Raw genomic sequence first — 27,970 nt, forward strand, 5'->3', positions numbered from 1 at the left:
CCCATCATCCATCCATCACCCATCATCCATCTATCCTCCATCCACCCATCTACCACTCAGCATCCATCCATCTGTCATCTGTCACCCATCCATCCATCATCCATCCATCCATCCACCCATCATCCATCAACACCCATCATCCATCAGTCCATCCACCCATCCATCACCCACCCATCATCCATCTATCCTCCATCCACCCATCCACCACTCAGCATCCATCCATCCACCACCCATCATCCATCCACCACCCACCCATCATCCATCCAACCACCCATCATCCATCCATCCATCCACCACCCATCATCCATCCATCACCCACCCATCATCCATCCATCACCCCATCAACCATCCACCCATCATCCATCTATCCTCCATCCACCCATCCACCACCCATCATCTATCCATCAATCCACCACCCATCATCCATCCATCCATCCACCACCCATAATCCATCCATCACCCACCCATCATCCATCCATCACCCCATCATCCATCCACCCATCATCCATCTATCCTCCATCCACCCATCCACCACTCAGCATCCATCCATCTACCACCCATCATCCATCCATCCACCACCCATCATCCATCTATCCACCACTCACCATCTATCACCCACCCATCATCCATCTATCATCTGTCACCCATCCATCCATCATCCATCCATCCACCACCCATCATCCATCCACCACTCACCATCAATCCACCACCCATCATCCATCACCCATCCATCCACCACCAATCATCCATCCACCACCCATCATCCATCCATCCACCACCCATCATCCATCCATCCACCACCCATCATCCATCCATCCACCACCCATCATCCATCCATCGACCACCCATCATCCATCCACCACCCATCATCCATCCATCCACCACTCAGCATCCATCCATCTGTCATCTGTCACCCATCCATCCATCACCCATCCATCCACCCATCATCCATCAACACCCATCATCCATCAGTCCATCCACCCATCCATCACCCACCCATCATCCATTTATCATCTGTCACCCATCCATCCACCACTCAGTATCCATCCATCTGTCATCTGTTACCCATCCATCCATCATCCATCCATCCACCCATCATCCAGCCGTCCATCCACCCATCCATCTGTCCATCCACCTATCCATCACCCCATCATCCATCCATTACCCATCATGCATCCATCACCCATCCATCCATCCACCACCCACCATCCATCCACCACCCATCATCCATCCACCACCCACCATCCATCCACCACCCATCATCCATCCACCACCCACCATCCATCCACCACCCATCATCCATCCACCACCCACCATCCATCCACCACTCATCATCCATCCATCCATCCATCCACCACCCATCATCCATCCATCCACCCATCATCCAGCCGTCCATCCACCCATCCATCTGTCCATCCACCTATCCATCACCCCATCATCCATCCATTACCCATCATGCATCCATCACCCATCCATCCATCCACCACCCACCATCCATCCACCACCCATCATCCATCCACCACCCACCATCCATCCACCACCCATCATCCATCCACCACCCATCATCCATCCACCACCCATCATCCATCCATCATCCATCCATCCACCACCCATCATCCATCCATCCATCCATCCACCACCCATCATCCATCTATCATCCATCCATCCACCACCCATCATCCATCTATCATCCATCCATCCACCACCCATCATCCATCCATCCACCATCCATCATCGATCCACCACCCATCATCCATCCATCCACCACCCATCATCCATCTATCATCCATCCATCCACCATCCATCATCCATCCATCCACCACCCATCATCCATCCATCCACCATCCATCAACCACCCATCATCCATCCATCCACCACCCATCATCCATCCATCACCCATCATCCATGCATCATCCATCCACCACCCATCATCCATCCACCACCCACCATCCATCCACCACCCATCATCCATCCATCCACCACCCATCATCCATCCACCACCCATCATCCATCCACCATCCATCACCACCCACCATCCATCCACCACCCATCATCCATCCACCACCCATCACCCATCATCCATCCATCCACCACCTACCATCCATCCACCACCCATCATCCATCCACCACCCATCACCCATCCATGCACCACCTCCCATCCATCCACCACCCACCATCCATCTACCACCCATCATCCATCCACCACCCACCATCCATCCACCACCCATCATCCATCCACCACCCATCATCCATCCATCCATCCATCCACCACCCATCATCCATCCATCCATCCATCCACCACCCATCATCCATCCATCCACCACCCATCATCCATCCATCACCCATCCATCCATCCACCACCCATCATCCATCCACCACCCATCATCCATCCACCACCCATCATCCATCCATCCATCCACCACCCATCATCCATCCATCCATCCACCACCCATCATCCATCCATCCACCACCCATCATCCACCACCCATCATCCATCCATCCATCCACCACCCATCATCCATCCATCCACCACCCATCATCCATCCACCACCCATCCATCCATCCACCACCCATCATCCATCCATCATCTACCCATCCATCCATCCAACACCCACTCATCATCCATCATCCAGCTGTCCATCCATCTAGCCATCTGACAGCACATAGATGCTGAGCACCCCTCCGTGCCAGGCCCTGGGACAAGCCCTGCGCTCTGTTCTCCGAAGGCCACAGCATGTTGAGAATGGAGGAGAGCAGATTATAACTGCAATGATGGAAACAAACCCCGACTGCTGGCTGGGGAGGTCAGTGCTCCTGGGAGGAAGGGACTTCCAGGGTGAACAAGGGTCAGCCTGCCTGAGGCCGGAGGACGTTCCAGGCCTCATGTGCGTGCAGGACACAGTGGTACAGGGGCAGCCCCAGACCCCGGTGCGGGAGCTGGGAACAGGTGGAGAGCCTGGTTGGCCTCATTCCTGAACCTGCTCTTACGTGGCGGCCCCACCTCTCCAAGGCTCATGTCCTGTTTGGCCACTGCTCTCAGGGGCCGGCCCCACCCTGCTCCACTGTCTCTCGCCCTCAGGTCTGAGCAGCCAGCGTGGTGCCCTGGAGCCTCAGACCCAGACAGGATGCATGACTTACTCACTTGCAGAGAACATGCTACATGTGTGGGGTAGCCCAGGTATGAGTGTGCATGTACACATATGGTCATCTATGCACATGTGTACACATGCACACAAGCATGAACATGGGAGTGTATGTGTTGTGTTCGAGTGCATGTGTGTGCATGTGTTTGCCTTGCGTATATGCAGGCATGTATACATGTGCACACACATGGCTGGCTAGGTGAGTGCATGTGTACATGGCATGTGTGTGCCTGGCACCTGTGCACACCCAGGGCACGAGGGGCCCCAAGAACAGGCATGACTGTGCTCGTACATGGGCGGCTGCATGAATATGGAGCAGGACTTGCATGGGGTTTCCAGGCCAAGGCGTTCCTGGCACTTGTGGGTCAGAGCAGGAGAACCTGACAGGCACCTCCAGGCATGTTCTGCTATTTCCCACCCTGGGGGGCTCACAGGCCCCGTCAGGTCGCCTCTGGGGGGCACCGAGATCTGCAGACCTCGATGCAGACATGGCCCAGCCACTTATCCCCACAGGCTCTTCCTGCATCTGCCTCCCCCCCCCCAAGCTACAGCTTGTCGTTTTCTAATCCCGTAAGACAGAGAAATGTCAAGGATGATTTAACACATGCAATGTGCCTGGAGGCACATGTGCACATGCATGCACACGCACACACATCCACACACGTGTGCACGTCTGCAGGTATGAAAAGTTATTAATACGGTCTTACAGAGAGCTCGGCAGTGCAGAGAATGCAAAGTTAAGTTCCTCCTAACAACCATCTGCAGGGCCTGTCACCAAAGTGCTCCTCCCCACAGAGCTGCCCTCCCGCCTGCCGGGGCCACAGAGACGCCTGCACTTGGCCCGCAGGACGCAGGAGCTGGGACCTGGCCAGGCGCCCCTCGAGCCTGCAGCCCGGGGCCGGCGGGCTCACCCTGCATCTTCTCCAGCTTGGCCATGTACGTGAGGAACAGAGAGTAGATCCGCTCCGTCTCTCGGTCCCCGTCGACGTCCAGCTGGATGTTGGCTGGGAGGCCCCTGTCCAAACACGGCGCGAACAGACCAGTAAGGACTCCGATTTAAATAACGCTCTTCAGTCCCACCTTTGAGAGCTCCGGGGGACTGAATGACCGTCAAGCGCTGAGCACACACGAGGCTGTCACTGCGTCCCCATCACACGCACAAGTGTCTCAGGGGCACAACCGGGCGAGGCCAGGCACCCCGGTCTCCTTCCTAGACTGGCAGAGACGACCCAAGGCCCACAGGGACCAAGGGAGGCCGGCTGATGCCACCAGGCAGATAACGGCCTCCCGAGAACATGGGCAGGAAGCAGCTTTTGGGAGGCGGCGTCCTCCTAGGCCCCGCTCAGAGAAACAGGACAGCACCCACCCGGGTCCTCTCTGCACCGAGCCCCCTGTCCAAAGGTTTCCGGGGCAGGAGGCTCCTTGGACGTTGCAGAGCGAACAGCCCTGCCGCCTGCACCCTCAGACACGCCTGCGCGCCTGCGCACAAACCCCCGCTGTGCGTCGGGTGTGGGGCAGACCTACCCCGTGCAGGGCGTGCAGCCCGCGGCCGTGTCCGAGGACGCCCGGCAGCACAGCCAGTGGCCGTTCAGGTAGGCGGACGGGTGGAAGACGCTGAGCCGCTTCTGGTTGCACTGGCTCACTTTGGTGAGGATGTCGATCCAGTCCTTGGCCTCCACGCAGTTGTTGGCCTGGATGTACAGCGCGCGCTCGGGCTGCACCACCTGGAACATCTGCGGGGGCGGAGCGCACTCAGGCGGCGCCACACGGCTAGAGTGCGGCGGGCACTTGGCGTGGGTCATCCGACCCTCGGAGGGGCTGAGGCCCCGCTCTGAGGCAGGAAGCGCCAGGAGTGCTCAGGCTGGGGGGCAGAAGGGGGCTTTCCCTCTAGCCGGCACCTCCTGTCCTGGGGCCCCCGGTCTCCATTCCCGGAGCAGAGCGGGGCAGTCTCCCCACGGCACCCCGGAGCTGACCACGGGTGCCGCATACACGTGGGGCTTGCTCCTTGGGTCTCCCTGTTTGCTGACTCGAGTGTGCTGTCCTACCAGGGGCTCGGGAGCTGGCCCTGCCCACCTGCCTGTTCCCAGCCCCCGCCCCGCCACCCTCGCCCCCAGCTGCCTCCTCTCTAGCCAGGTGTTGGGGCCTCATGAGGCCTCCCAGCACCCATTGGCGTCTAACAGTCAACAAACGCGACTGACTGCCAGGTACCTCCTAGGTCCTGGGACATTGTGTGGCCCGAGTCCCTGACCTTGTGAACATCCCGCCAGCACTACAAACAGAGGAGGCACAAAGCACAGGGGCGTGTGGGGGCGGGGAGACCACGTGCGTGGTCCCAGCGGCGCTCAGGTCTGGAGAGGAAAAGAGGTGGAGAAAGCGGGTGGGGGCGCAGGGCGTCCCAGGCGGGAGGGATGGGGGGGACAAATCCTGAGGTGGGAGGGGTCTAGGACTCCCAACAACACTGGCCAGGCTGTGCCAGAAGGCGGGGTGAGCGAGCGGGGAGGTCGCCACTTGGTGCGCAGTGAGGCACGGTGCGCAGTGACGCACACTCTCCACACTGCTGGGTCCCCACCACGAGGAACAGGATCCCTCCGCGGGGAATCCCCGTCCCTTTCCTCTAATTCCTCCGTGAGCCCAAACTCACATCAGAATAAACGAAGCTCCACGGAGAAACCCCGACATCCCCAGCCCGCTCCTGGTTCCTTGCCAGGAAGCCGGCGGGAGCAGCGGGTTCTGCCCGGGACCCCCAGGGAGAGCCGCCCCCTCGGTGCAGGTTGGACGCAAAACCCAGCTGCACCCACGAACCCGCTGGGGGCGCGCAGACCCGGGGACGCGCAGACCCGGGGGCGCGCAGACCCGGGGACGCGCAGACCTGGGGACGCGCACTCACGTTCTTCATCTTGAAGGACTCCTCCTCCAGCCGCTCCACCGCCAGGATGTTCTCGATGGGGATGCTGCACAGCGGCGGGTCCCCTGCGGCAGAGGCTCCGTGAGCGAGCCCAGGGCCCCCACCCCGGCCCTGGCGGGAGGCCGCATCACAACAGGCCTGTGGGTGCCTGGACATGCGGCCCCATTGGCCTCCTGCGCCCTCCAGGCAGGACCAGCGCTGAGCCTGAACGGCCATGACCCCCGGAAACGCACTCGCCATTCTGGTGGGGAGGGGAGTCCCGTCCCACACTTCATCGTCTGGATGGGGCGTTTCAGACCCAGGAGAGAACAGCCAAGAGGGAACAAGGCTTCTCCCTGACCCAGTGAGCCCAACCCCTGCGGCGGAGCTGTGCGCCCGGCCACCCTCTCCAACGCGCAGTGAGGTTATCAGCGGAGCATGGACCACGCACGCGCAGCTGAGGGAACCTCCCCAGCACGGCCTGCCGGGTGGCACGCGCACCCCCATGCCGAGTGCCACAGGCTGGGCCACGGCCACAGACAGGCGGGCACAGGAGCAGCAGGGCCTGCGCACGGGAAGGGCCTCGTGGCCTTGTCAGTTTTGTATTTGTGGCGGGTTCTTAAGACTAAGTTTCTCACCCATCCCGGTGCAGAGGTGTCTCAGGCTTCCTCCACCCGGCATCTGCACCCCCAGGACAGCCCTTCCCGCCCCGTCCCCGCAGAAAAGCAGCCGCTCAGGGCGCAGGTGAGGCGCGAGTTACCTTTGCTTTTCTGGTAGGTGAATTCGTGGTTGGTCAGGCGAAACCATCTCTTCTTGAAATTCTTCATCCCAAAGCGCTTTCTCCCCTGCGCCCTCTTGATCATGAACCTGTCGGGAAGAACACGCAGTCCGGGAGGGTCCTAGAGGCGGGCACCTCACCCTCCCCCACCACCGGGAGGGATGGGGTGTTCCCACGTGCTGGGACCCCCAGGAGGTCAAAGGAGGAGACAAGATGCGCCACCATGTCCCCCGCCAAGGACCACGGAGAGCACGGCGGAGGAATCGAGCTGAGCTCACAGGCAGGTGCCCAAGGCCTTCCCCGCCCCCCACCGCGCCCCCAGCCTCCCAAGAGGAAACCCTGGGAGTGTGGGCAGGAGGCGGGTGTGGCCGGGCAGCGTGGGGATCCCCACCCCCAGGCCGTGCACCGCCCCCCAGGCTCTTCTCCACGGGGCAGAGTCTCGGAGAAGGGACAGGAGGCCGAGGGACTCCAGCCAGAGCCCCACCGCCCTGGGGCCACCGTGCCTCCATGGGCCGCAGCCCACCCACATCTCCCCATCCACAGTGGCGCTGCTTACCCTTCCTTGAGCAGGATGGGCTGCTCTACGCTCTTGGGGTCTCTTCTCCCCGAGGACGAGATCAGATCTAGGAACTGCGGTGGGGAAGCAATCAGGCCGTTAGCGGGGCAGCCACCCCTCCTCGCACACGTGTTCTCACGCATGGTGTCGGCTGGGGACCTGCGTCTCCTCAGAGCAGGCTGCGGGGAGGTGACGGTCACTCTGTGTGTCCTCCTGCTATGCCCTCAGGTGTGTGGAGGTGAGAGGCCAGGCTCAGGGCACACCTGGAAACCCACCTGCAGCTCACAGGGGAGCGGGCAGGGCGGATAGAAATGGGAGATCCTGGCAGGGGAGGAGGCAGCACAGGTCCACCCGGAGCGGCCACTTCCCACGGGCAGGCACCGCCCTGGTTCCCTGAGTGCCAGTTGCAGGGGTGGGGGGGAGGGGTTTCGGTAGGTTTTGGCAGGTGGGGTCTCCCTGGGATCCTCCCACTAGCTGGGGACCACTCCCAGCACCGCTCGCTCCCTTCCCTTCTGCACAGTCCGGCAGCGCTGCACCCAGGGCTGCGTCTGGGCGGCAGACAAGGGCAGAGCTCTGGGTGCAGGGCCTTTTCTCGCAGCTGCCGCCCGGCTCTGGCCAGGGCCCAGGGCGCCACAGCTGAGGCGTGGGGTGAGCAAGGCCACGACACTCGCAGGTGCCCGCGCAGGTGGCTGGAGGGGAGGGGCTCAGACTCGGAGCGTGAGGGGCCAGGGGTGGAGCCGAGGAGAGCCAAACAGCCCTGGGAGGCGAGGGCGCCCTGGAACCGGAGGGCGAGTGGGCAGCGCCGCGAGCAGCTTCTAGGCGCTGAAACATTTTGGGCTGGGCGTTGCCGCCAATTTCGTGCTGTGCAGATTCCACCTCAACCAGAAGGGGCCACGCTGTTTCCTGGGACCGGCATGACAGGCGGCGAGCGTGGTAGGCTCCGTGGACACTCACGTTTTTCACAGCGTCCGCGTACTTCTGCTCGTTGAAGAACTCGTAGAACGTGGCCATGTAGGACTCCTTGAAGCTGGCCTGCAAGGAGACCGGCAGCGGTGAGGGCCGGAGAGTGCGCGGCTCGTGGTCAACCAGGAAGGCCAGAGGCACTGACTGTGTACGACCAGGAAGGCCAGAGGCACCGACTGTGTACGGCGATTCACGTGAGACCCGGAAACTGCCGGGTGCGTGGCAGAGCCCACGGGCCAGCCCTGACCAGGAGTAGCCCAGGCGTGTGCAGAAAGGAGCTGGGGACAGGTGTGGCTTCCCAGATGGGGCTTCGGGGGCTGGGTCACAGGCCCCAGGGCTGACGGAGCCCAAGTCCCGCCCGAGAGTGGCCGGCAGGGTCAAGTGCTACCGCAGGGGCCGGGCGGCGGGCCGAATCACGATGGCACCAAGGCGTGGCTGCCTCAGGACTGTCAGGGGCCAGGTGTTCGCTGCCCTGCAGGGGAGCCGTGCCCACGCACTCTCGAAAGGCAAAGAATGGCAATTCCGGAGGGCGCAGACGCGCCTGGAAGGCTCCAGAATGTTCTATGTGTTAACCACTTCGGTACGAGGGTGGACTATAGTCGACAGCCACAGATGAACCGAGCAGCGACTTTAACCAGCAGCCGTGATATGACTTCTCTAATTTTTCATTCATCAAGATAAAATTGTGAACATGTAAAAATAACGTAATGAAAACATATATGTATGTGTTACCTATTCTAGTTTATGTTGCAAGTAAAGCTGCCTGTAAAGGAAAACAAGCTTTCAGTGCTTTGAAGCTCTCCTCATCACACAAGAGCAAGACTGACTCGTCGTCAGCGCACAGCACAGACCGCCGTGCGGACCGTGAGTGCGGCTGTGGGCGAGGTGTCGCGGTGGCCGGTGAGCGCCGCCCGTGCCGAGGTGGTTAAGGTGGTTGGTGTGGATTTGGGGCTAGGTTTCCCGTTTGTTCCTTGTCCTTGTGATGTGCTACAGGTGCCCGCGTGTGAGGCCCGCTAGCTGTAGCTCCCAAAGAGAGAAGGGAATCGGCGTGCTCTCACGAGAGAGACGCGGACGGCGTTGGACTTACGGACTTGGACTTGGACAGGCTGCCGAGCGTCTGGATGGTCTTGGAGACCAGGGTCAGGGTCCGGGAGGTCTGGGGGTCCTGTGGGACGGGGCAGGGCCACGTGAGCAGCTCTGTCCCAGTCCTGCAAGAGGCCGGGACTGGCCCCCGTGGACACAACGAGCATCGCCCGCAAGCCGCTGCGGCGTGTGGGCGAGCTCCGGTGAGACGGAACAATCTGGAAAGCCTTTGCTGGGGAGCAGCAGCTGCAGCCTCAGGCTCTGCCCAGACCTGCGGCCTGCGTTCCCACGCGTGCGCGGGAGCCCGCCATGCTCAGCCTGGGGGTTAGCCTAAAGCCAGCGGGGAAGGGGCCCCTCAAACCCTCGCCCTGACTCCTCCCAGCCCTGCCGGATCCTCTGACGTGTCTCGACCTGTGTCCCCGCAGAACATCCACCCCCAGAACCAGGGGAGCCGGCACACGGCAGGTGTCTGCCCACCAGTGCGTGTTCGAGCACACACGAGGTCACACGTGCTCCACAGGGGGGAGGGACGTGGTGACAGCAGCCGCAGCCCTGCTCAGACCCCCCCCACCTCTGTGACAGCGTCGACCCTCCCACACGCACAGGCCGGGCGGGCAGCGAGAGCTTGGCGAGCCGCCAGCCACGGGTCGGGCCAGGAACGCCTGCGCCCACTCCCCTCAGCGCAGGGGCGCCCGGCACCTGGGGGGGCTGGCTGGTTAGGGGGGCAAATGGGTTAGGGGGGGCGGCTGGTTTAGGAGGACGGGCTGGTGTAGGGGGCTGGCCATTTAGGGGGGCTGGCCGGTTTAGGGGGGCTGGTTGGTTTAGGGGGCTGGCTGTTTGGGGGGCTGGCTGGTTTAGGGGTCCTGGCTGTTTAGGAGGGCTGGCTGGTTAACAGGACGGGCTGGTTTAGGGGCTGGCTGGTTAGGGGCTGGCTGGTTAAGGGGAGCTGGCTGGTTAGCAGGTCGGGATGGACACCAGGACGCCGGGGCGGCGCTGGCCCACTCACCGTGTGGTGCGGCGTGAGCTGGAAGAGGTTGGGGGAGAGGATGGCCGGGGCGAAGAACCGCAGGAAGATGAAGCTGCTCACGGCCGTGTACCGCACGTCCGGGTCGTCTGCAGAGACAGAACCGCCCTTTCCATCCGCACGGGCGGTGGGGCCTCGTTCCGGGGTCTGCCGTCCTCCGGGGTGTGAGGGCGTGAGCTGTTCACTCCATCTTGTCCTCAAGCGGGGCTGGGGCTGGGGTCCTGCCTCCCCGCCCAGGCCACCGCCCAGCCTGGGACTGCCCCGCCCGCTGCCGAGGGCCCAGCCAGCCGTAGGCCGGGGGGGCTCTGCTTGCGGGACCAGAGGGCCGGCGGGGCGTCCAGGCAGGAACACAGCGGGCCCAGGGCCGTGCAGGGCGCAGGCGCAGCCAGGCTGCCCAGGAGGGAGCAGCGGAAGGCGCCAGGCACTCGCTGAGCCTCAGAGCTTCTCCCAGGCGGACGCAGGATTCAGAAGCAGGGTCCAGGTCCCGGGAAGCCCCAGCTTATGTGCTCAGCAGGGGACAGCCCCACCCGAGACATCATCATCTCCGTGCAAACGCCCCGGTGCTGAGTTCAGGACACGGCACCTGCCCAGCCTGGTCGGCTGCGGGAAGCCCCACTGGCGGCTGGATGTTTCCTGAGCAGAGCCCAGGCCAGGAGAGCCGACCTTCCTCCCCGGGAAGCCCAGCAGCTGCCTCCCTGCTCGGGGGCGGGGGTCCACCGCAGTCAAGAATTGGGGTGCAATGACCGCGGGCGTGGACCCCGCAAAACCCAGCGCCAGCCCCCCGGCACCAGCTCTGGCCCAGCAAGCTGCGCCGTCCCCTGGCTGCGGGTGCCAGCGGGTGGCGGGGGCAGGGGGTCCCGCGGCCGCTTCTCCCCAGCGCGAGTCTCCACCAACACTCACCCTGGAAGCGCTTGGCGGCCGCCTCCCGGAGGGAAAAGAAGATGTCGCACATGACCGTGGGGCAGCTCACCCCGGACGTGGTGATGGCGTGGAAGACGTGGTCCACGAACTGCCGCAGGTTCTCCTGCAACGGGACACAGGTGCACCGGCGTGCCTGGGACCCGGGCTCTCCCTGCGGCCGCCGTGTGGGCTGCACTGAGCGTCGGTCCGGCCCAGGGAGGGAGCGAGTCTGCTGGGCCGGGGCAGCCACCGCCCTGCGGCGGCAAAAGACACACTCGCGCGATGGTTAAGAAGCCAACCCCTTTCAAACAGGTGCTAAACAGCTGCAATAATCCGTGTGGTGTAGCCACGACTCTGGTCTCTGGGGAGCCGGGGGTCCCTCTTCTCTCTCGACCCCCTGAACCGAGGGCAGAATTGAAATTCACTGGGATGCACCTGCCCGGTGGCAAGAACTACTGTGTCATTTAAAGGCACGACCCGCCCCCGTGTGATCTGCATGAGGAAATCACATAAAATGTTGGGAGGACGCTGGGCACCAGGGAGCTTCGCTGTTTTAAGGAACGGGACTCGGTCCGGCGAGCGGCCCGAGGCAGCCGGGTTTGCTGGGAGGACGGAGAACAGGCAGAGCAGACCAGGGCGGCCACCGGGACAGGGGGAGGACACCGGGGCTGATGCCGGCCAAGCCTCGAGGCAAACGTCCCCCACCGCGTCCTGGCCGCTGACCCAGGGCCCTGGGGCGAAACAGCGTCCACACGGACACAGGCTGAAAAGCCCCCAAGTAGGCGCCCGGCTTTGCACAGTGTCTTGAAGAAACAGGACTTACCATGTTGTTCTCGAGGTTTTCTCCGTCTTTCAGCCTCACCGGGTCGATCTCACAAGACTTGTGACTCTGGCATATCTGGAAGTCGTGGTCAGAACGGGGCTCTGAGAGGCGGCTCGGGGGCCAGGTGGGTGGGAGGGTGGAGGTCTCGGGCCTCCCGGGGACGGAGGGCCCGGTTCAGAGAGCTGCCTGGCGGCTCCCGGCCCTGCCCCATGTCTCCCATGCCTGGCTGCAGGGCCCGCCCCACAGCCCCCTGGTAGACAAGCGGGCTGTCAGGCGGGGAAACAGCCCTCAGCGGCCGGCAGACACGCAGGACCCCTCGAGGGAGGCCTGCGTCAGCCCACAGGGGCCGAGGTGTCGTGGGGTTTGAGGACATTTTCACTTCACAGCGTTGTCCTGACTTTGCGTCCACAGGATGTAAAACCAGGATGTTATCATTTAACATTTTTCTCACATTTGCAAAGAGCTTGTTTTTCACGGGGCCACTCTGGGGAGTGATGGCTGCACAGCGCCCCAGTGAGGGGTCTGCCGGGGAGCCGGGCTGCGTGAGTGGGACGTGTACGGCCCGAGCGCGTCACGCAGCTGGTGCCCGGGCAAGGACAGATGTCCAGACCGGGGCTGGTGGAAGCCACGCGGCTCCCAGGACTCGGGAAACCCAGAAGCGTGTGGGGAGAGAGGGTGTCCCTGGGAAGAACCGAGTTTTTGCTACATGTCCTGTCGTTAGCTGAAGGATGCATTTTTTTCTTAAGTGTATATATATATATATATATATATATATATATATTTTTATAATTTAAGAAAATGAGGAAGATTCTGGAATACACAAGAGCGCCCTTTCCACAGAAGCTAATGAAACGACGTCCCTGCAGGGAGGTGACAGGTGAAGCTGACTCAAAGCCCCGGTGTTTGCAGGCTGGACGGTGGCGTGGGGGGTGGCGGGCTGGGGGACTCACCTCCTCGATGGCCGGCCCCAGCGTGACGTGCAGGTAGTGCATGCCCGCCAGCTTCATCGTCTCGTCGATGCACTTGGACGTCAGCGAGTTTCCCCGGAAGATGGTGTTGGGGTCCCTGGGAAACAGCGTCCGGGGCATTTGTCTCCCGTGACCCCAAAGCCCTCGAGGGAGCGGAGCCCATCCCTGACACCCACTACGAGGACATGGACGGGTCTGTTTCAGGAGCTTCCCAGGAGCGGAACCCACGGGGGCCAGCACAGCAGGCCACGCGGCCAGTCCGTGCCTGGGGCCTGAGCGGCCCCTTCCTCCCGAGGTCCCCTGGCCCCTCTGCAGGGACTTTTTGCAGAGAACCCGCCCCGAAGCCCTGGCAGCGTGTGAGCAGCAGAGAAGCAAACGCCTCGTTGCCAGCCACGACGGGGACATGCTGGACCCTTCCGGATCACAGGCGTCCTAGGGCAGCCCGCAGGTCCCCAGGAAGCAGCACCCCCCTAACCCCCTGTCACCCCGGACTCCAGCACGCGGGCTCTCAGGGTGAGCGGAGACTGCAGAACCCCTGGGGCCTCCCAGAGAAGGCCCTTTCTGGAGAACCGGGGACTGTCTGCAGGCAGGTACGCGACCTGGCGGCGGGGCAGCACTCACTGCGTCCTCTGCACCTCGGCGCTGGCGATGGCGCTCACGAAGGCCACCACCCTGCCCGCGTGCAGCAGGAGCCGCGCCAGTGGGACGGCCGCCTCCTGCTTCTCCCGGCACACCTCGCCCAGGATGTGGGCCGCCGACGCGGACACGGGCTGGGGGCGGGGCGGGCGGTCAGCGCGGCGGTGGCCAGGCTTGGCCCCACCCGGTCGCGAGAGCCACGAGGGCGCCCAGCGCGCAGCCGGGGGCAGAGCCCAGCAAAGGGGTCAGGCGGCTGCGCAGTGCAGGGTGACCCCACCCCACGGGGAGGGACAGCTGGGACAGGCGGGCAGGGGGTGGGGCCTCAGGGGCCGGGGCGGGGCTGCAGGGCGGGGGCGGGGCCTGGTAGAGCTGGACAGGGGGCGGGGCCTGGCCAGGGTAGGGCCCCAGGGGTGGGGCGGGGCAGGGGCGGGGCCTGGTAGAGCTGGACAAACGGACAAGGGGGCAGGGCCTGGCCAGGGTAGGGCCACAGGGGCGGGGTGGGGCAGGGCAGGGGCGGGGGCGGGGCCTGGTAGAGCTGGACAGGCAGACAAGGGGGCAGGGCCTGGCCGGGGTAGGGCCACAGGGGCGGGGCGGGGCAGGGGCGGGGCTGCAGGGCGGGGGGCCTGGTAGAGCTGGACAGGCGGGTGGGGGGCGGGCAGGGGGCAGGGTGAGGCCTGGCAGGGGCGGGGCCAGACAGGTGGGCAGGAGGCGGGGCTGCAGACGAGGGGTGGGGCCTGGAGGGGTGAGGCCTGGCAGGGGTGGGGCCAGACAGGTGGGCAGGAGGCGGGGCTGCAGACGAGGGGTGGGGCCTGGAGGGGTGGGGCCGGGCAGGGGCGGGGCCGGGCAGGGGCACCTGTCCTGCACCCAGAGGTTCTGGTGCCCACACAGGGGGCGCCCGGGCACACACCTCCACGTCTGCAGACTTGAGCAGCAGCTCCCGCAGAGGGCTGTAGTAGTCGGAGGAAAACACGTGGTCCTCGGTGTACACCACGTTCAGCCGCAGGGACCCCAGATCGTCCGGCTTCGGGCTCTTACTGCCGTTGTCCCGGGGCTGAAGGAAGTACCTGCGGGAGGACACGGAAGGGCGTGTGGGCAGCAGCACCCTTCAGGGAGCTGGGCTCCCTGGGCGCTGTGTTGGGGTCTGGGGCTACCCTGCAGGACGCCCCGCAGGGTCTGGTCACCTGTTGTGCGCCCCAGCGCAGGTTCCCTACGGGGCTGCCCTCACAGCCGAGGGGAGGAGCTGATGGGGACAAGCGCCGGGGAGGTAGGTAGTCAGCCCACAGGTGCGCAGCCTTAGGGGGACTCTGCTGCCCGCACAGGGCACCTTGCAGAGTGACCCTGACAATGAGAGCAGGTGCAGGACAGAACTGAAACTGCTCTAACTCGCTGTGGGTGGCTTCGGACCTCAGAGGGGACGGTGACCTCGTGCAGGTGGGCCGGGCAGGCCCTGTGCACACAGTCATTAGGGGCTGATTTCTGACCGCCACGTTTCATCTTTGCAGCTGCCCAGGGGGGCCGACTGCATTGGCCGGGGGTGTGAGAGCGTGTGGACAGAGCTTGTGTCTGGGGCACCCGGCCACCAGTGGCCTTGGTGGGCTGCCCGGGCGGGGGGCCTGCTAAGCGCGAGCAGGAAACCTGACTGGTCCGGGGCCCCAGCCAGCGCTGTCTTCACGGAGCCCACGGGTTCCTGGCGATAGAAAACCGCCGCGGCGCCCAGGCAGCGTGGTGCAGAGCTACCACCAGGTCACCTGTGCTCTCACACAGCGTGAGTCTGGGAAAGGTGTGACTCACGGAGAAATAACACGGAGGCCCATTGCTAATGCCAAGCACCAACCACCCCGAGGAAACAAGCAGCAGGCACGCGAGCTGCGGGCCCCGTCCTCGAGTGGGCTCCAGGGCAGAGCCCACGCCCCTCACGCTGGGAGGCGAAACGTGGAGAACTGCCCCAAATCACAGTGTCCTGGGAATCGCCCCGGGCAGACGGGGCTGCGGTAACCAGGTCTGTTTCCGAGTGCAAGGCCACGCCCACCCTGGCTTCCTCCCAGCGCTGGGGGCTCCTCACACCTCTCCCCCCACTGAGCGGGAGCCAGGTAGGCGGCCAAGGGCAGCACGCGGCCTCTGCACCGCTCTGTCCTGCAGCTGGGGCGGCTCCCGCTGGCTGGGCCGTCCCGCGCGGACGCCGCGGCTTACCAGGCCTTGTGGGAGCCGGACTGGCGCAGCACCTTCAGCGGGATCCGCAGCTCTCCCAGGAACTCGTCCCCGAACTTCAAGTTGCTGGCGTTCCAGAGGTCAACTCTGCAAACGGCAGAACACTCAGGTCTCACCAGCAGACCAGTGGGCGGGGCCTGGCGCAGGCGCCTCCAGCGCGTGCGCAGTGAGCGTCAGCGAAGGTCTAGACTGAGCACGTTAAGCCGTGTCGAACCCGGGTGCTGCTCTGGGACAAAGACTTCGTTTCCCGGGTGCAAGGAACAGGCGGGGGGTGGGGGAGTTTGGAAGGGCCGAGCCCCCAGGATGCAGCCCCCAGTGAGGTGATGGGAGGGACCCGCTGGGCCCTGCTATGTGCGCCAGGACGTCGAGCAGGTGCGGCCACTCTGGGTCAGCACCGTCTCCCGTTAGGGGCCCGGGAGCTGCCCGCTTGCCTGGGCGGGGCGCGGGCCATGCCGGGGCCCTGCCGGGTGCGCCTCGTGGCTGTGCCCAGTGCCGGCCGCGGCTCTGACCTGCAGGGCTCAGCCCAGGACACCGAAGGCACCAGCCCTGGTGGCCAGGTGGTCAGGTGCCCTGCAACAGCCAGGTGCTCCTTGCTCCCACCTGACGAAATCTCGGCGCCTTCAAACACGCCTCCTCCCTCCACTTAGAACCTTGTTCCCCCAGCTGTGTATGAACCACCAGCGTGAATCCCAGTCCGGGGCCAGACACCCACGGGCACCGTGGCTGGGTCTCGAACACCTGCAAACGGCAGCACCCCGTGTGGCTCTGCGTGACAAGTGCGTGCCGTCGTTCCAAGCAGCCTGCTGGTGTCCGGCATGGCAGGGCCCTCGCTAACCCCCTTCTCTCCAGGGCCTGCTCAGGGTAACCCGACTTGCGGCCTGGGCTGCATCTGATAGGCACAGCGCCGGCCGGTCGGGTGCCCCAGGGTCACGGCTCCACCCACGGAGCGGAAAACCCCTGCGGCAGGCAGGTCTAAGTGTGCTGCGGCAGCCGGCCATGGCCGTGGAGGGGAGAGCCTAGAAGCGAGGCCCGGCTGTTGTCTGCGCAAATCCCAGCGAGAGCAGGTGCACTGTGGGACACCTGGCCTAAAGGAAGCGGGTCTAAACTGTGCAAACTGGGGAACCCCTGACCCCCCACCCTGTCCCTCATGGCCACCGGCTGCAGGCCCCCCCCCAGACCCACCCCACTGCCGTGATCCCTGGGGGCCGCGGAGCCGCCTGCACACTTGTCCTCACTCTCACGAAGAGGAAATAAACGCCTCTACCAGACAGGGAAGGAGAACGCAGGGCCAGGGGGAGGCGGTTTCGCCGGTGTCCGGCCTGGCGTCTCCCCAGGGAACAGGCTCGGCTGGGGCCGGGGCTGCACAGGCGCCAGACCAGGCCCTCGGAGCGCCGGACCCGTGGCTGCAGTGTGTCCGCCGCCGTGGCCCGAGGTTCCCAGCGGCAGAGCCTCACGGGCGAGAGCAGCACACGTGCTTTGACCCTCACTTCCTCCTATTGCAAAGTGAGACCACGCCCGTCTGTGCGGTAAATAAATCTCTGCCGGGCCCGTGGTCCCAACATCTGGGACGTTCACGGCAAACGCTCTCGCCTCAACCACTGCGTCTAACATCCCGGCGTTAGAATCACCAGGAGCGCACAAACCTGCTTCCGTCCCTGCCTGATTCTAGAAGCAAAAGCGAACGAGCAGCAGAGGTGAGTTCGGAGTGAAAGCGCCACGCAGGAGCCTGAGCCTGGTTTCCTCACCCACCTGATTTCGAGTTTGTCCACGTCCTCCTCCTCGAAGTCGAAGTGGGACTTTTTGCTGTAGCTGCAGGGCCTGGTCACCTGGCGTTGGAGGGAGAGAAGCGCTCAGGCCGAGCGGCTGCGCAGGGCGGCCCCCAGGCGGTCCGGGAAGGAGCCGGGCCGGGCACCCCACTTACTTGGCAGGAAGTGGAGGCGGGACTGGGATTCAGGCCTGATCTCCTGAGTGCCTGGGTTTGGGGGTGCCGGCACCTCCCACTCACAGCACCCCTGAGAGGAAGACCCAGGGGCTGCACAGGTCATGCAGGAACATGCCCCAAGGCCACAGCTGGCCGAGGCCCTCACTGGGGACCTGAGCTGTCCCCGGACTCTCGGCTGGGCTGGGACAAGCCTCCCGCCTGGCTGGCCCTGCTGCCCTTGCTCCTGACGCAGCATGGGGGAGGGGGAGGGGGACAGAGGCCACCACTGCCCCCGACGGCCCCACCTCCAGGCAGCTCCCTGAGATTCTAGGGACCCCACCCTGCAGGACACACGGGGCCACCCACGACCACGCCCACGACCAGCCCCAACTGTGCCCGGCGTCTGGGGAACGGTGAGAAGAACAAAAGACCGAGCACTGCCCTGTTCCTCCTTCCCTCAAATATGGAAAGGGCTGGACCCAGTGGAGGCCACACACCCCAGAGGGCGTCACAGACAGGGCACAGGTGACGTGCTCACAGGCTGCACAGCCCGCTTACTGGTTCTGTTCTTTTCATTATTATTTTGAGACAGGGTCGCGCTCTGTCACGCAGGCTGGGGCAGCGGTGTCGTGACAGCTCAACGCAGCCTCCAGCTCCTGGGCTCAGGGCAGCCTCCCGCCTCGGCCTCCCGAGTTTCTGGGACACAGGCAATCGCCCCCGCCGGCCCGCGTGACTTATCCGTTTTTGGCAGAGACGGGGCCTCGCTCCGCTCAGACTGGCACCTGCCCTGCTCTGGAGGCTCAGCCCTGGCGCCTGCCGCTTACTGATCGCGGAGCCTCACGTTCAGCCTGGTGACCCGGTGTCTGAACCGTGACCCTCACTGTCGCCGGGGACAAGCCCCCGGCCTGTGCTCTGAGGCCCGGGCGGGGCAGCCGCAAAACCAGAGACCCAACACCGGGCAAGCAAAACCCCAACGTCCGGCCGTCTGGAAGGCATCGACCTGCCGGCTTTCAACGCAAGCCCGGCCCTTTCTTTCTGGGGGGAGGATGGGGGTTCCCGGAGAGCCACGTGGGTCCCAATCCCAGGGCTGCCAGCGGCTGTCCTGAAACGGCTCCCAGAGACCGCGGCCAGGGCACCTCGATACCAACCTCGAAGTAAAACACCTCGTCAAACTGGGGGTTGTTGGTCTTCTTTTTCACTTTTGTCTTCTTGGCTTCCGACCTGTCGAAAGAGAGGAGGGTCGGGGTCAAACACACCACGGACGCCAAATCTGTCGGTCTCAAAACCGAGCTCTGAGTCCAGGCGAGGTGGCTCACGCCTGTTATCCCAGCACTCTTGGAGGCCGAGGCCGGAGGATCGCTGGAGGTCAGCAGTTTGAGATCAGACTGAGCAAGAGCAAGACCCCTTCTCTACTGAAAACAGAAAGAAATTTAGCCGGACAACTAAAAATATATAGGAAAAATTAGCCGGGCACAGTGGCACATGCCTGTAGTCCCAGCTACTTAGGAGGCTGAGGCAGGAGGATCACTGGAGCTCAGGAGTCTGAGGTTGCTGTGAGCTAGGCTGACGCCACAGCACTCTAGCCGGGGCAACAGTGAGCCTCTGTCTCAAAAAAAAACAAACCAAAAAACAAAAGAGTAAGGTCTCAGAGGCACACATAAAGTTCCACCTTATTTAGCTTATAGACATTTCTGTCTCCAGCTGCCAGTGTGCAAACCAGGAGCCTTTGCTGAGCCAGACACCTAGCTGAGGACACGTGGGGACACAGGGCTTTCTTGTCACACGACAAAGAGCAGGAAAGGAAAGGCGGGAACGGACACGCCCCTGCGGCCCGCCCCTCCCAGCACCGCCCAGGGGCGACTTGCCTGAGTGGTCCTGCCAGTGTCACCGTGGCGTAAGGGTCACACTGCCCGTTCACGATGGGGAGGCCTTGGCACTCCACGACGCTGGGGAGACAAGGGCAGAGGCTGGGGGAACGCGGGCCACAGGTAAGGGCAGGGGGCGGGCTTCCTGGAGCCCCGCCCACTGGGCGGTGACAGCTACACGTGGCTGGCGGGGGCAGCTGCGTCTGGGGCTCAGCTGGAGGGGGTTGGTCCCCGCTTGCAGGTCCCAGACAGCTGCGCCCCGAGACCCTGGCTCCCCACGGCCGGTGTCCTGGGGTTCTGCGCGCCTCCCTGGCTCTCCTGCAGCATCGCAGAGGCAGGAACAACTCAGTCCCATTTCACAGATGGGGAAACTGAGCCCTCCCGACCCCGCGGGCCGGACGGCCCCGCCCCGTCGCGGACTTCACTCGCCCGCGGATTCCCACCCGTGGGCGGGGCGGCTGCGACGGCTCGGGTGTGCTGCAAGCTCTGGAACTGTCGCACGGCTACAACACCGTGCTGCGTCCTGGCGGGTCGCGTTTTGCGTGGCGGCTGGACGTCGTGAATTGCATGGGCCGGGGGTCGCGTCCACCCCTGCTGCTCCGAAGCTCTGCACCCGCGTGGCGGCTCAGACCGTGCGTGTGTGCGCGGACTCCTGCGCCCCGGGAGGGGCCGCTCCCCGCAGTCACCACGATGCCCTCGGACTCCCGGACCTCACCTCCGCCACTCGGCCAGGACCCTGCCTGGGGGCCTGCACGGTGCGGGCCTCCCTCCCAGGGACACGGCTGCGCCCAGAGCCCGCGTCCGAGGGCGTGCGCGCTCGGCACGTTCCGTGGGTCACGTGTGTGGGGCGCAAGGACCGGGTGTCCGTCCTCCCGTGAGCTCACGGGCACAGGCCGCGGCAGGCTGGCTAAGACGGAGGATCGCTCCTCCCGACCTCCGAGCTTCCGCGCCTGTCCCCCTCCCCGCGCCCCGCAGGTGCGCCCGGCAGGTGCGCCGGGAGCTGCCGCCCCCTGGAGGCCCTCGGGCGCCTCTGAGCATCTCACGGAACTTTTCTACGCAGGGGTTTGTCTCCGTCCACAGCAGGCGTGCGCCACGCCGCCCCCACGCTGGGGGCCGTTCCTGGAGTTCCCTCCTCTCTCTGCTCTGTACCATTTTTTTCTTCCAGAAATCCTGCCTCCGCAATGGATCCCTTATTCCTATGAGCTCAACCCAAGGGTTTTCGATCTTTCCCGCTTCCTCTGCTTTCTGGGGTGTTTCTGTTTTCTCCAAGATTGTTCACCTGGTCTCTGGTCAGCCTCCTTCACTCACGCACCTCCCCGCACCGCCCTGGCCCCCAGTGCGCTACAGGAAAGCGTCCGGGAGCAGGAGGAGAGATCCCCGGGCCGGCCATCCCCGAAAACACACAGGCCGGCGGGAACCTGGTGGCCCCTCGGACACCCCCAGAGCCCCACGCCTGAACGCGGTCCCTGCGCTGTGCGGGAGCAGCCGGCGCAGGATGGAGTCCCCAAACACAGGAGGAGAGAGACCCCACTCTGCCCTCGGAGGGCGTCTCACACCCTGAACCGGGAAACACACCAAGTGGCCAACGCAGCCCACTAATCTGGGATTCAGAGTGCAAGGAGCACAACACGTTGTATTCATTTTAACATTCATAGGTTTTGATGTTGGATATAACCTTTAAAAACGGTCACAGAGTAACGGCCTGGTAGAGTGAGTGCCCTGCAGACACTCTCCCCACCGGCTGGACAGAACGAACCTCATGTGCTTTTGCAGTGATGTCCCAGACCCAGAAACGTCTGGTAAATAAAACACCAAGGCATCAGAAAGCACTGCAAGTCATTATCTCCATTGTGTCAGCCAGGAAACCGAGACTCAAAGATGAATCTGCTGTCCCAAGTGCATGTGGCCAGGGTTCAAGTCCAACTGTGGCTGTCTCCAAAGCCTGTGCTATGTGCAGAAGGGGTGCCTGATGGTGGGTGGTGGCAGGATGAGGGATGAGTGGATGGCGGAAGGATAGATGGATGATGGGTGGACAACTGGTAATGGGTGGATGGTGGGTGGATGGATGGATGGGGGAAGGATAGATGGGTGGATGATGGGTGATGGGTGGATGAGTGAATGGATGAGTGCATAGTGGAAGGATGGTGGGAGGATGGATGGGGAAGGATAGATGGATGATGGATGATGGGTGGATGATGGGTAATGGGAGGATGGTGGGTGGATGGATGATGGGTGGGTGGATGGATGGTGGGTGGATGAGTGAATGGATGAGTGCATAGTGGAAGGGTGGTGGGTGATGGATGGATGGTGGGAGGATAGATGGATGATGGGTGGATGACGGGTGGGTGGTGGCAGGATGATGGATGAGTGGATGGCGGAAGGATAGATGGATGATGGGTAATGGGTGGATGGTGGGTGGATGGATGGTGGAAGGATAGATGGATGATGGGTGGATGGTGGGTGGATGGATGGTGGAAGGATAGATGGATGATGGATGATGGGTGGAAGATGGGTAATGGGTGGATGGTGGGTGGATGGATGGGGTAAGGATAGATGGATGATGGGTGGATGGTGGGTGGATGGATGGTGGAAGGATAGATGGATGATGGATGATGGGTGGAAGATGGGTAATGGGTGGATGGTGGGTGGATGGATGGGGGAAGGATAGATGGATGATGGGTGGATGACGGGTGGGTGGTGGCAGGATGATGGATGAGTGGATGGCGGAAGGATAGATGGATGATGGGTAATGGGTGGATGGTGGGTGGATGGATGGTGGAAGGATAGATGGATGATGGGTGGATGGTGGGTGGATGGATGGTGGAAGAATAGATGGATGATGGATGATGGGTGGATGATGGGTAATGGGTGGATGGTGGGTGGATGATGGCTGAGTGGATGAGTGAATGGATGAGTGGAACGACTCCCTGCTGGGCGGCTCCGGGCAGGAGCGAGGACACCACGGAGTCGTACGTCTAGCCCTATTTCGGATCTCTGTGCCCGGACGCTGTCAGGGTCACTCACGTGCCAAAAAAGCCGGACGCCGCCAGGGCTGCTGTGAGCCCAGCGAGGACAGAGCCCAGGACCCAGGGCGGCTGCAGCTGGCGGCGCCCACGCCCTGCGCCGGCTGGGAGAGCCCAGCGACCCGGTGTCACCAGAGGCGGGAAGGGTGGCTCGGAGGAGGGGCAGATGACCAGGAAAGCAGAGGGGGGAGACTCTGGGCTTGGCGGGTTCGAGCCCCGACCCGTCTCCTCGTGTCTCAGCGGGGAGGCCTGGCCAATCACCGCCCGCACGCGGCACCGAGCAACCTTGCCCGTGCGTAAAAGCCCCAAACGGCACCCTACGGGTGACGCCTGCTTTGCCGAGCATGCTAAAAAGAACATTCCGGAACGTCTAAAAACGTCGTCGTCTTGGGGAATCAGCAAGTCTGGAAATTCTGACGTTTGCTTAAAAAACAACCCGCTGCGCGTCCCGGGAGTCGGCCTGCCACCGGGGCGGCGGGAAGGGCTTACCGCGTGGCCAGCTTGTGGCAGACGACGCCTGAGTCTGTGATGACCTCGCTCAGCCGCAGCTCCAGGTGGACCTGGCCCTGCGGGACGGACGGAGCGTCAGGCCGGGCACGGCCCCGGGGAGGCTGCGGGGCTCGGTGGGAGCACCGGCCCGCTCAGCTCTGACCGGGGACGGGGCGAGACCGGCTCTCCCTCGGGGGCTCTGCGCCCTGCCCGCCAGCCCGGAGCCCCGCCCGCCCGCCCGGGCCCCCTCGCCTGCCTCGCGTGTCCGTGACGCTGCCCCGGCCGGGCAGGACCAGGCGTGGCAGAAACCGACGGAACACGCAAGACTAACGAGCCTACGCATGAGTCTCTGAGCACAAACACACGGTTTGCGGCCACCGTTCTCTGTGACGCCCCAAAAGCCTGCGTGTCCGTTTCCGGCCCCCGTTCCCGGGGCTCGGCCAGGTCTCACCTGCACCTCGGAGTCGGCGTCCACGTGCTGCAGCTGGAACCAGGTGTCCCTGTTGTGGTACTTGGGCAGGTCCTCCTTGCGGATGGCCACCTTCCCTGCAGCGGGCCAGCAGAGGAGAAGCATCAGCCCTGCGGCTTACCCCAAACAGCCGGACTCAAGGCAGGCCCCTCCAGCAAGGGGCCACGCCGCACCCCCTCGCACGCCGCAGGAACGGGCATTTCACGCTCCGGTATCAGAGCATCACCTGTGTCAGGTGCAGGAGCTGAGGGGACGGGAGGGCAAGTCCCCGCGCAGGCGGTGGTCTCGGCCCTCCACGCCAGGGCGTCCTTCCTCCAAAACGCAGGCGGGAGCAGGACTCACCTCACAGAGTGTTCACAAGGATTTAATGGACACGTGTGTGTGTGCACACCTATGTGAGCTATAGCTTAGAACACGTGTGTGTCTACGTGTGTGTGCACATGCGTTCAAGGGCAGCTCATACGAGCGCTTGAGCTGTTCATAGCTCTTCATGGGCCGTGAAGAGACGGCGGGAATGAGCCACAGAGCTGCGTCTGGCCTTGGGACCGGCGTCTCTGAAGGGGAGATCTGCCCGGAGACCCCTGCCCCGCCCAGAGGGAGGAAAACAGAGCCTCGGGCGCGGGCCCCAAAGTTCGGGGACGTCCACGCCAAGCCGTTCCGTGCTCCTTACACAGGCTCAACACCTTGTGGCTGGAATGTCAACAGCACACACACAAATATATCTGTGCAGCATGTGTCTACCGTGTACAGATTCACAGTACTGAAACAGGCACGGGTGACCCTTCCCCGTCCACCGAAACATTCTCCTCGCTCCAGAAAAGCACCCAGGGCGGGCGGCAAACACACGCCCCTCTAGTAGGGCACCGGGCTCTGGGCTACCCTGCCCGTCCCGTTAAAAACACAAAAGATAGAGAAACAAATTATTTTAAATGTGCAAGATATGCAGGCTGAAAACACATCACAAGACGCTGATGGAGAACATTAAAGACACCCTGAGCACGTGGAAAGACACGCGGTGCCACAGGTCAGAGATTCGACTTCGTGAAGACGTTACTCCTCCCCCAAATCATCTATAGATCAAGGTAATCCCAATCAAAATTCCTGTGAGAATGCTTTGGAAATTGAAAAGCGGATTCAAAAACACACACAGCAGGCCGGGCGCGGTGGCTCATGCCTGTGATCCCAGCACCCTGGGAGGCCGAGGCGGGAGGATCGCTCGAGGTCAGGAGTTCAAGACCAGCCTGAGCAAGAGCGAGACCCTGTCTGTACTATAAATAGAAAGAAATTAATTGGCCAACTAAATATATACAGAAAAAATTAGCCGGGCATGGTGCCGCATACCTGTAGTCCCAGCTACTCAGGAGGCTGAGGCAGCAGGATTGCTTGAGCCCAGGAGTTTGAGGTTGCTGTGAGCAAGGCTGACGCCACGGCACTCACTCTAGCCTGGGCAACAAAGCGAGACTCTGTCTCAAAACAAAAACAAAAACAAAAAAACCACAAGACAGTGCACACCTATTAGAATGGCAAGATTTAATTAAAAATAAAAACCGACAACGCCAACTGCTGAGGAGGGCACGTTGCTTACAAGAACTCAAAACGGCGCCGTCACCTGGCAACGCCATGCGGCGGTTTCTGAGGTGCTGACCCTGCAGTCTCACCTCCAGGGGTATCCGGGAGCGACAGTCACCTGGCAACACCATGCGGCGGTTTCTGAGGTGCTGATCCTGCAGTCTCACCCCCAGGGGTATCCGGGAGCGACAGTCACCTGGCAACACCATGCGGCGGTTTCTGACGCGCTGACCCTGCAGTCTCACCTCCAGGGGTATCCGGGAGCGACAGTCACCTGGCAACGCCATGCGGCGGTTTCTGAGGTGCTGACCCTGCAGTCTCACCCCCAGGGGTATCCGGGAGCGACAGTCACCTGGCAACACCGTGGGGCAGTTTCTGAGGTGCTGACCCAGCAGTCTCACCCCCAGGGGTATCCGGGAGCGACAGTCACCTGGCAACGCCGTCTGGTGGTTTCTGAGGTGCTGACCCAGCAGTCTTACCCACAGGGGTATCCGGGAGCGACAGACGAACGCCTGCCAGCACACAGGCCTAAGGGAGGCTGTTTTCAGTCGCCTCATTCACAACCCTGAGAATGAGAGACGGCCCAGACGGCCGCCCAGCGGGTGGCTGCGCCGCAGTGCGTCGGCAGGTGGGACGGGGCAGCAGTGCCGTGAGTCGCTCCACAGGGCCATGGACCCGCGTGGGTCGCCCCGTGTGGCCTGGAGAAGCCGAAGCCATGGACACAGGCGCCGCGGCTGGGGTAGGGAGGGACACCCGCTCCAGGGGCCGCGGGGACGACCGGGGCGACGGAAACGGTCTTACTGTGCTGTTGTCGGCACAACTGTATACACCGGCTAAGACCCGGCGCGCTCTGTAGGCACAACTGTATACACCGGCTAAGACCGGTGCGCTCTGTCGGCACAACTGTATACACCGGCTAAGACCCGGTGCGCTCTGTCGGCACAACTGTATACACCGGCTAAGACCCAGCATGCTCTGTCGGCACAACTGTATATACCGGCTAAGACCCAGCATGCTCTGTCGGCACAGCCGTATACACCAGCTAAGACCTGGCGTGCTCTGTTGGCACAACTGTATACACCGGCTAAGACCCGGCACGCTCTGAGGTGGACCAACAAAGGTGACTTCAGCCACGTAAACTGCATTCCAGCAACCCGATTTACACCCAAAGGCAAGGAGGCCTCACTGCACCCACGGAAGCCTCCGGAAGCCGCTGGCCCGGGCGGAGGGACTCTCGGGAGGAGGTGGGGCCACCGGAACGGGGCCAGAGGGCGGTGGGGCAGGCGGTGGGGGGGCAGGAGGGGCCTGCCAAGCCCCCACCAGGCCCCTGCGGGCGCCACATTCGCAGGGGACCGGCTCGAGCTCCTCCCGCCGGACAGACGGGTCACTCTGCTCATCAGAGCTGAAGGCGCAGGTCTGGGCTTCGGGTCTGCACCTGGAGCCGGCGCCTCCCTGGCCACAGGGAAGGACCGTGTGCATTTGTGTCGCAGCCTCAGCCCAAAGGAAACATGGGAAATGCCGGGCCTGTGACGTGTCCACGTGCCAAGGCCCCGCGGTCGGGAACCTTCCCCCCATCCACATCCACAGCTGCGAGGCCCTGCCGTGACCCCGGTGGGCGCCAACCACACGCGAAGCCATGGGACCAGGCGTGGCCACTGCCCGCTCGTGCAGGACGCTCCGTGGCCTTCCCCACCTGCTCCATCCTGTGGCTCTGGACCCGGCTTGGCCCGGACTCGGCCACTGGGGAGGTTGGTGGCAGGCGTGGTGGGCGTCAGGGCTTCACGCTTCCCAGCCCTCACCTGCCCAGGCACTGCCCTCCGCTCAGCCCCGCCGGTGCCTGGGCTTCCATAGCCGCCTCCCACCAGGCTGAGGCCCCTGCGGCTGGCACGGGGCTGCACCCACCTGTCCCCAACCCCTAGAATGCCCTGTCCCCTGTGAACATGCCTGCATCTCCCCTGTGCCCTGTGAACACGACTACATCTCCCCTGTCCCGTGAACACGCCTGCATCTCCCCCTGTCCGCGTGAACACACCTGCATCTCCCACTGCCACCTGTGTACATGCCTGCATCCCCCCTGTCAGCGTGAACACACCTGCATCTCCCACTGCCACCTGTGTACATGCCTGCATCCCCCCTGTCAGCGTGAACACACCTGCATCTCCCACTGCCACCTGTGAACACGCCTGCATCTCCCCCTGTCCGTGTGAACATGCCTGTACCTCCCCATGTACCCTGTGAACACGCCTGCATCTCCCACTGCCACCTGCCGCTGCCCCTCTGTCCTGGCTGCAACCTGCCCCGAGGCACAGGTGTGGCTGCATCCGAGGAACCTGCAGGCAGGTGGGGCTTCCTCAGGGCGTGGGCGCTCCTAGATTAGAAACCAGGAAACCAGGAAACCGCAAGCGCAGCACCGCCCAGAGCCGGCCGCGGCACCGCTCATTTCCACGACAGAAAGCTATTTCTTAGAACTAGTTCTTTTCTTCCTGTAACAACATAATTACCAGTCATGACCCTAAATCACTGCCGCAGAGCAGGCAGCCACTTGTTTTCACGGCTTTAAAAACGCCGGCGAGAACAGCTGAGCCCAGCTGTGCCGGCCGCATCATGACAGAGCTACCAAGAACCCCAGATCACCGCTGGGCGGGTCGTCGGCAAAAATAGCAGGTGC

At 63.1% G+C, this 27,970-nt stretch overlaps 1 protein-coding gene across 2 annotated transcripts in view; it reads right to left on the reverse strand.

Moving 5' to 3' along the window:
* Positions 1 to 27,970, reverse strand: part of RASA3 (RAS p21 protein activator 3) — a 66,942-nt gene that overhangs the window by 4,449 nt on the left and 34,523 nt on the right. Inside the window, exons 4-22 of one of the 2 annotated variants that reach the window (XM_012765528.3) lie at positions 23,716 to 23,810; positions 23,265 to 23,341; positions 19,753 to 19,833; positions 19,036 to 19,108; positions 17,716 to 17,792; positions 15,949 to 16,053; positions 14,666 to 14,822; positions 13,744 to 13,892; positions 13,105 to 13,219; positions 12,155 to 12,229; positions 11,332 to 11,455; positions 10,414 to 10,520; positions 9,412 to 9,489; positions 8,316 to 8,393; positions 7,362 to 7,435; positions 6,788 to 6,894; positions 6,031 to 6,113; positions 4,668 to 4,876; positions 4,055 to 4,158 (exon numbers count right to left, since the gene is read on the reverse strand). In XM_012765528.3, the coding sequence (XP_012620982.3) occupies positions 4,055 to 4,158; positions 4,668 to 4,876; positions 6,031 to 6,113; positions 6,788 to 6,894; positions 7,362 to 7,435; positions 8,316 to 8,393; positions 9,412 to 9,489; positions 10,414 to 10,520; positions 11,332 to 11,455; positions 12,155 to 12,229; positions 13,105 to 13,219; positions 13,744 to 13,892; positions 14,666 to 14,822; positions 15,949 to 16,053; positions 17,716 to 17,792; positions 19,036 to 19,108; positions 19,753 to 19,833; positions 23,265 to 23,341; positions 23,716 to 23,810 (1,968 nt within the window). Of the gene's footprint in view, positions 1 to 4,054; positions 4,159 to 4,667; positions 4,877 to 6,030; positions 6,114 to 6,787; positions 6,895 to 7,361; positions 7,436 to 8,315; positions 8,394 to 9,411; positions 9,490 to 10,413; positions 10,521 to 11,331; positions 11,456 to 12,154; positions 12,230 to 13,104; positions 13,220 to 13,743; positions 13,893 to 14,665; positions 14,823 to 15,948; positions 16,054 to 17,148; positions 17,238 to 17,715; positions 17,793 to 19,035; positions 19,109 to 19,752; positions 19,834 to 23,264; positions 23,342 to 23,715; positions 23,811 to 27,970 lie in introns of those variants that run through there. The other variant, XM_076009616.1, reaches the window with a different exon arrangement.

Source organism: Microcebus murinus, chromosome 13 (assembly GCF_040939455.1).
Source record: "Microcebus murinus isolate Inina chromosome 13, M.murinus_Inina_mat1.0, whole genome shotgun sequence".
Taxonomy (NCBI): domain Eukaryota; kingdom Metazoa; phylum Chordata; class Mammalia; order Primates; family Cheirogaleidae; genus Microcebus; species Microcebus murinus.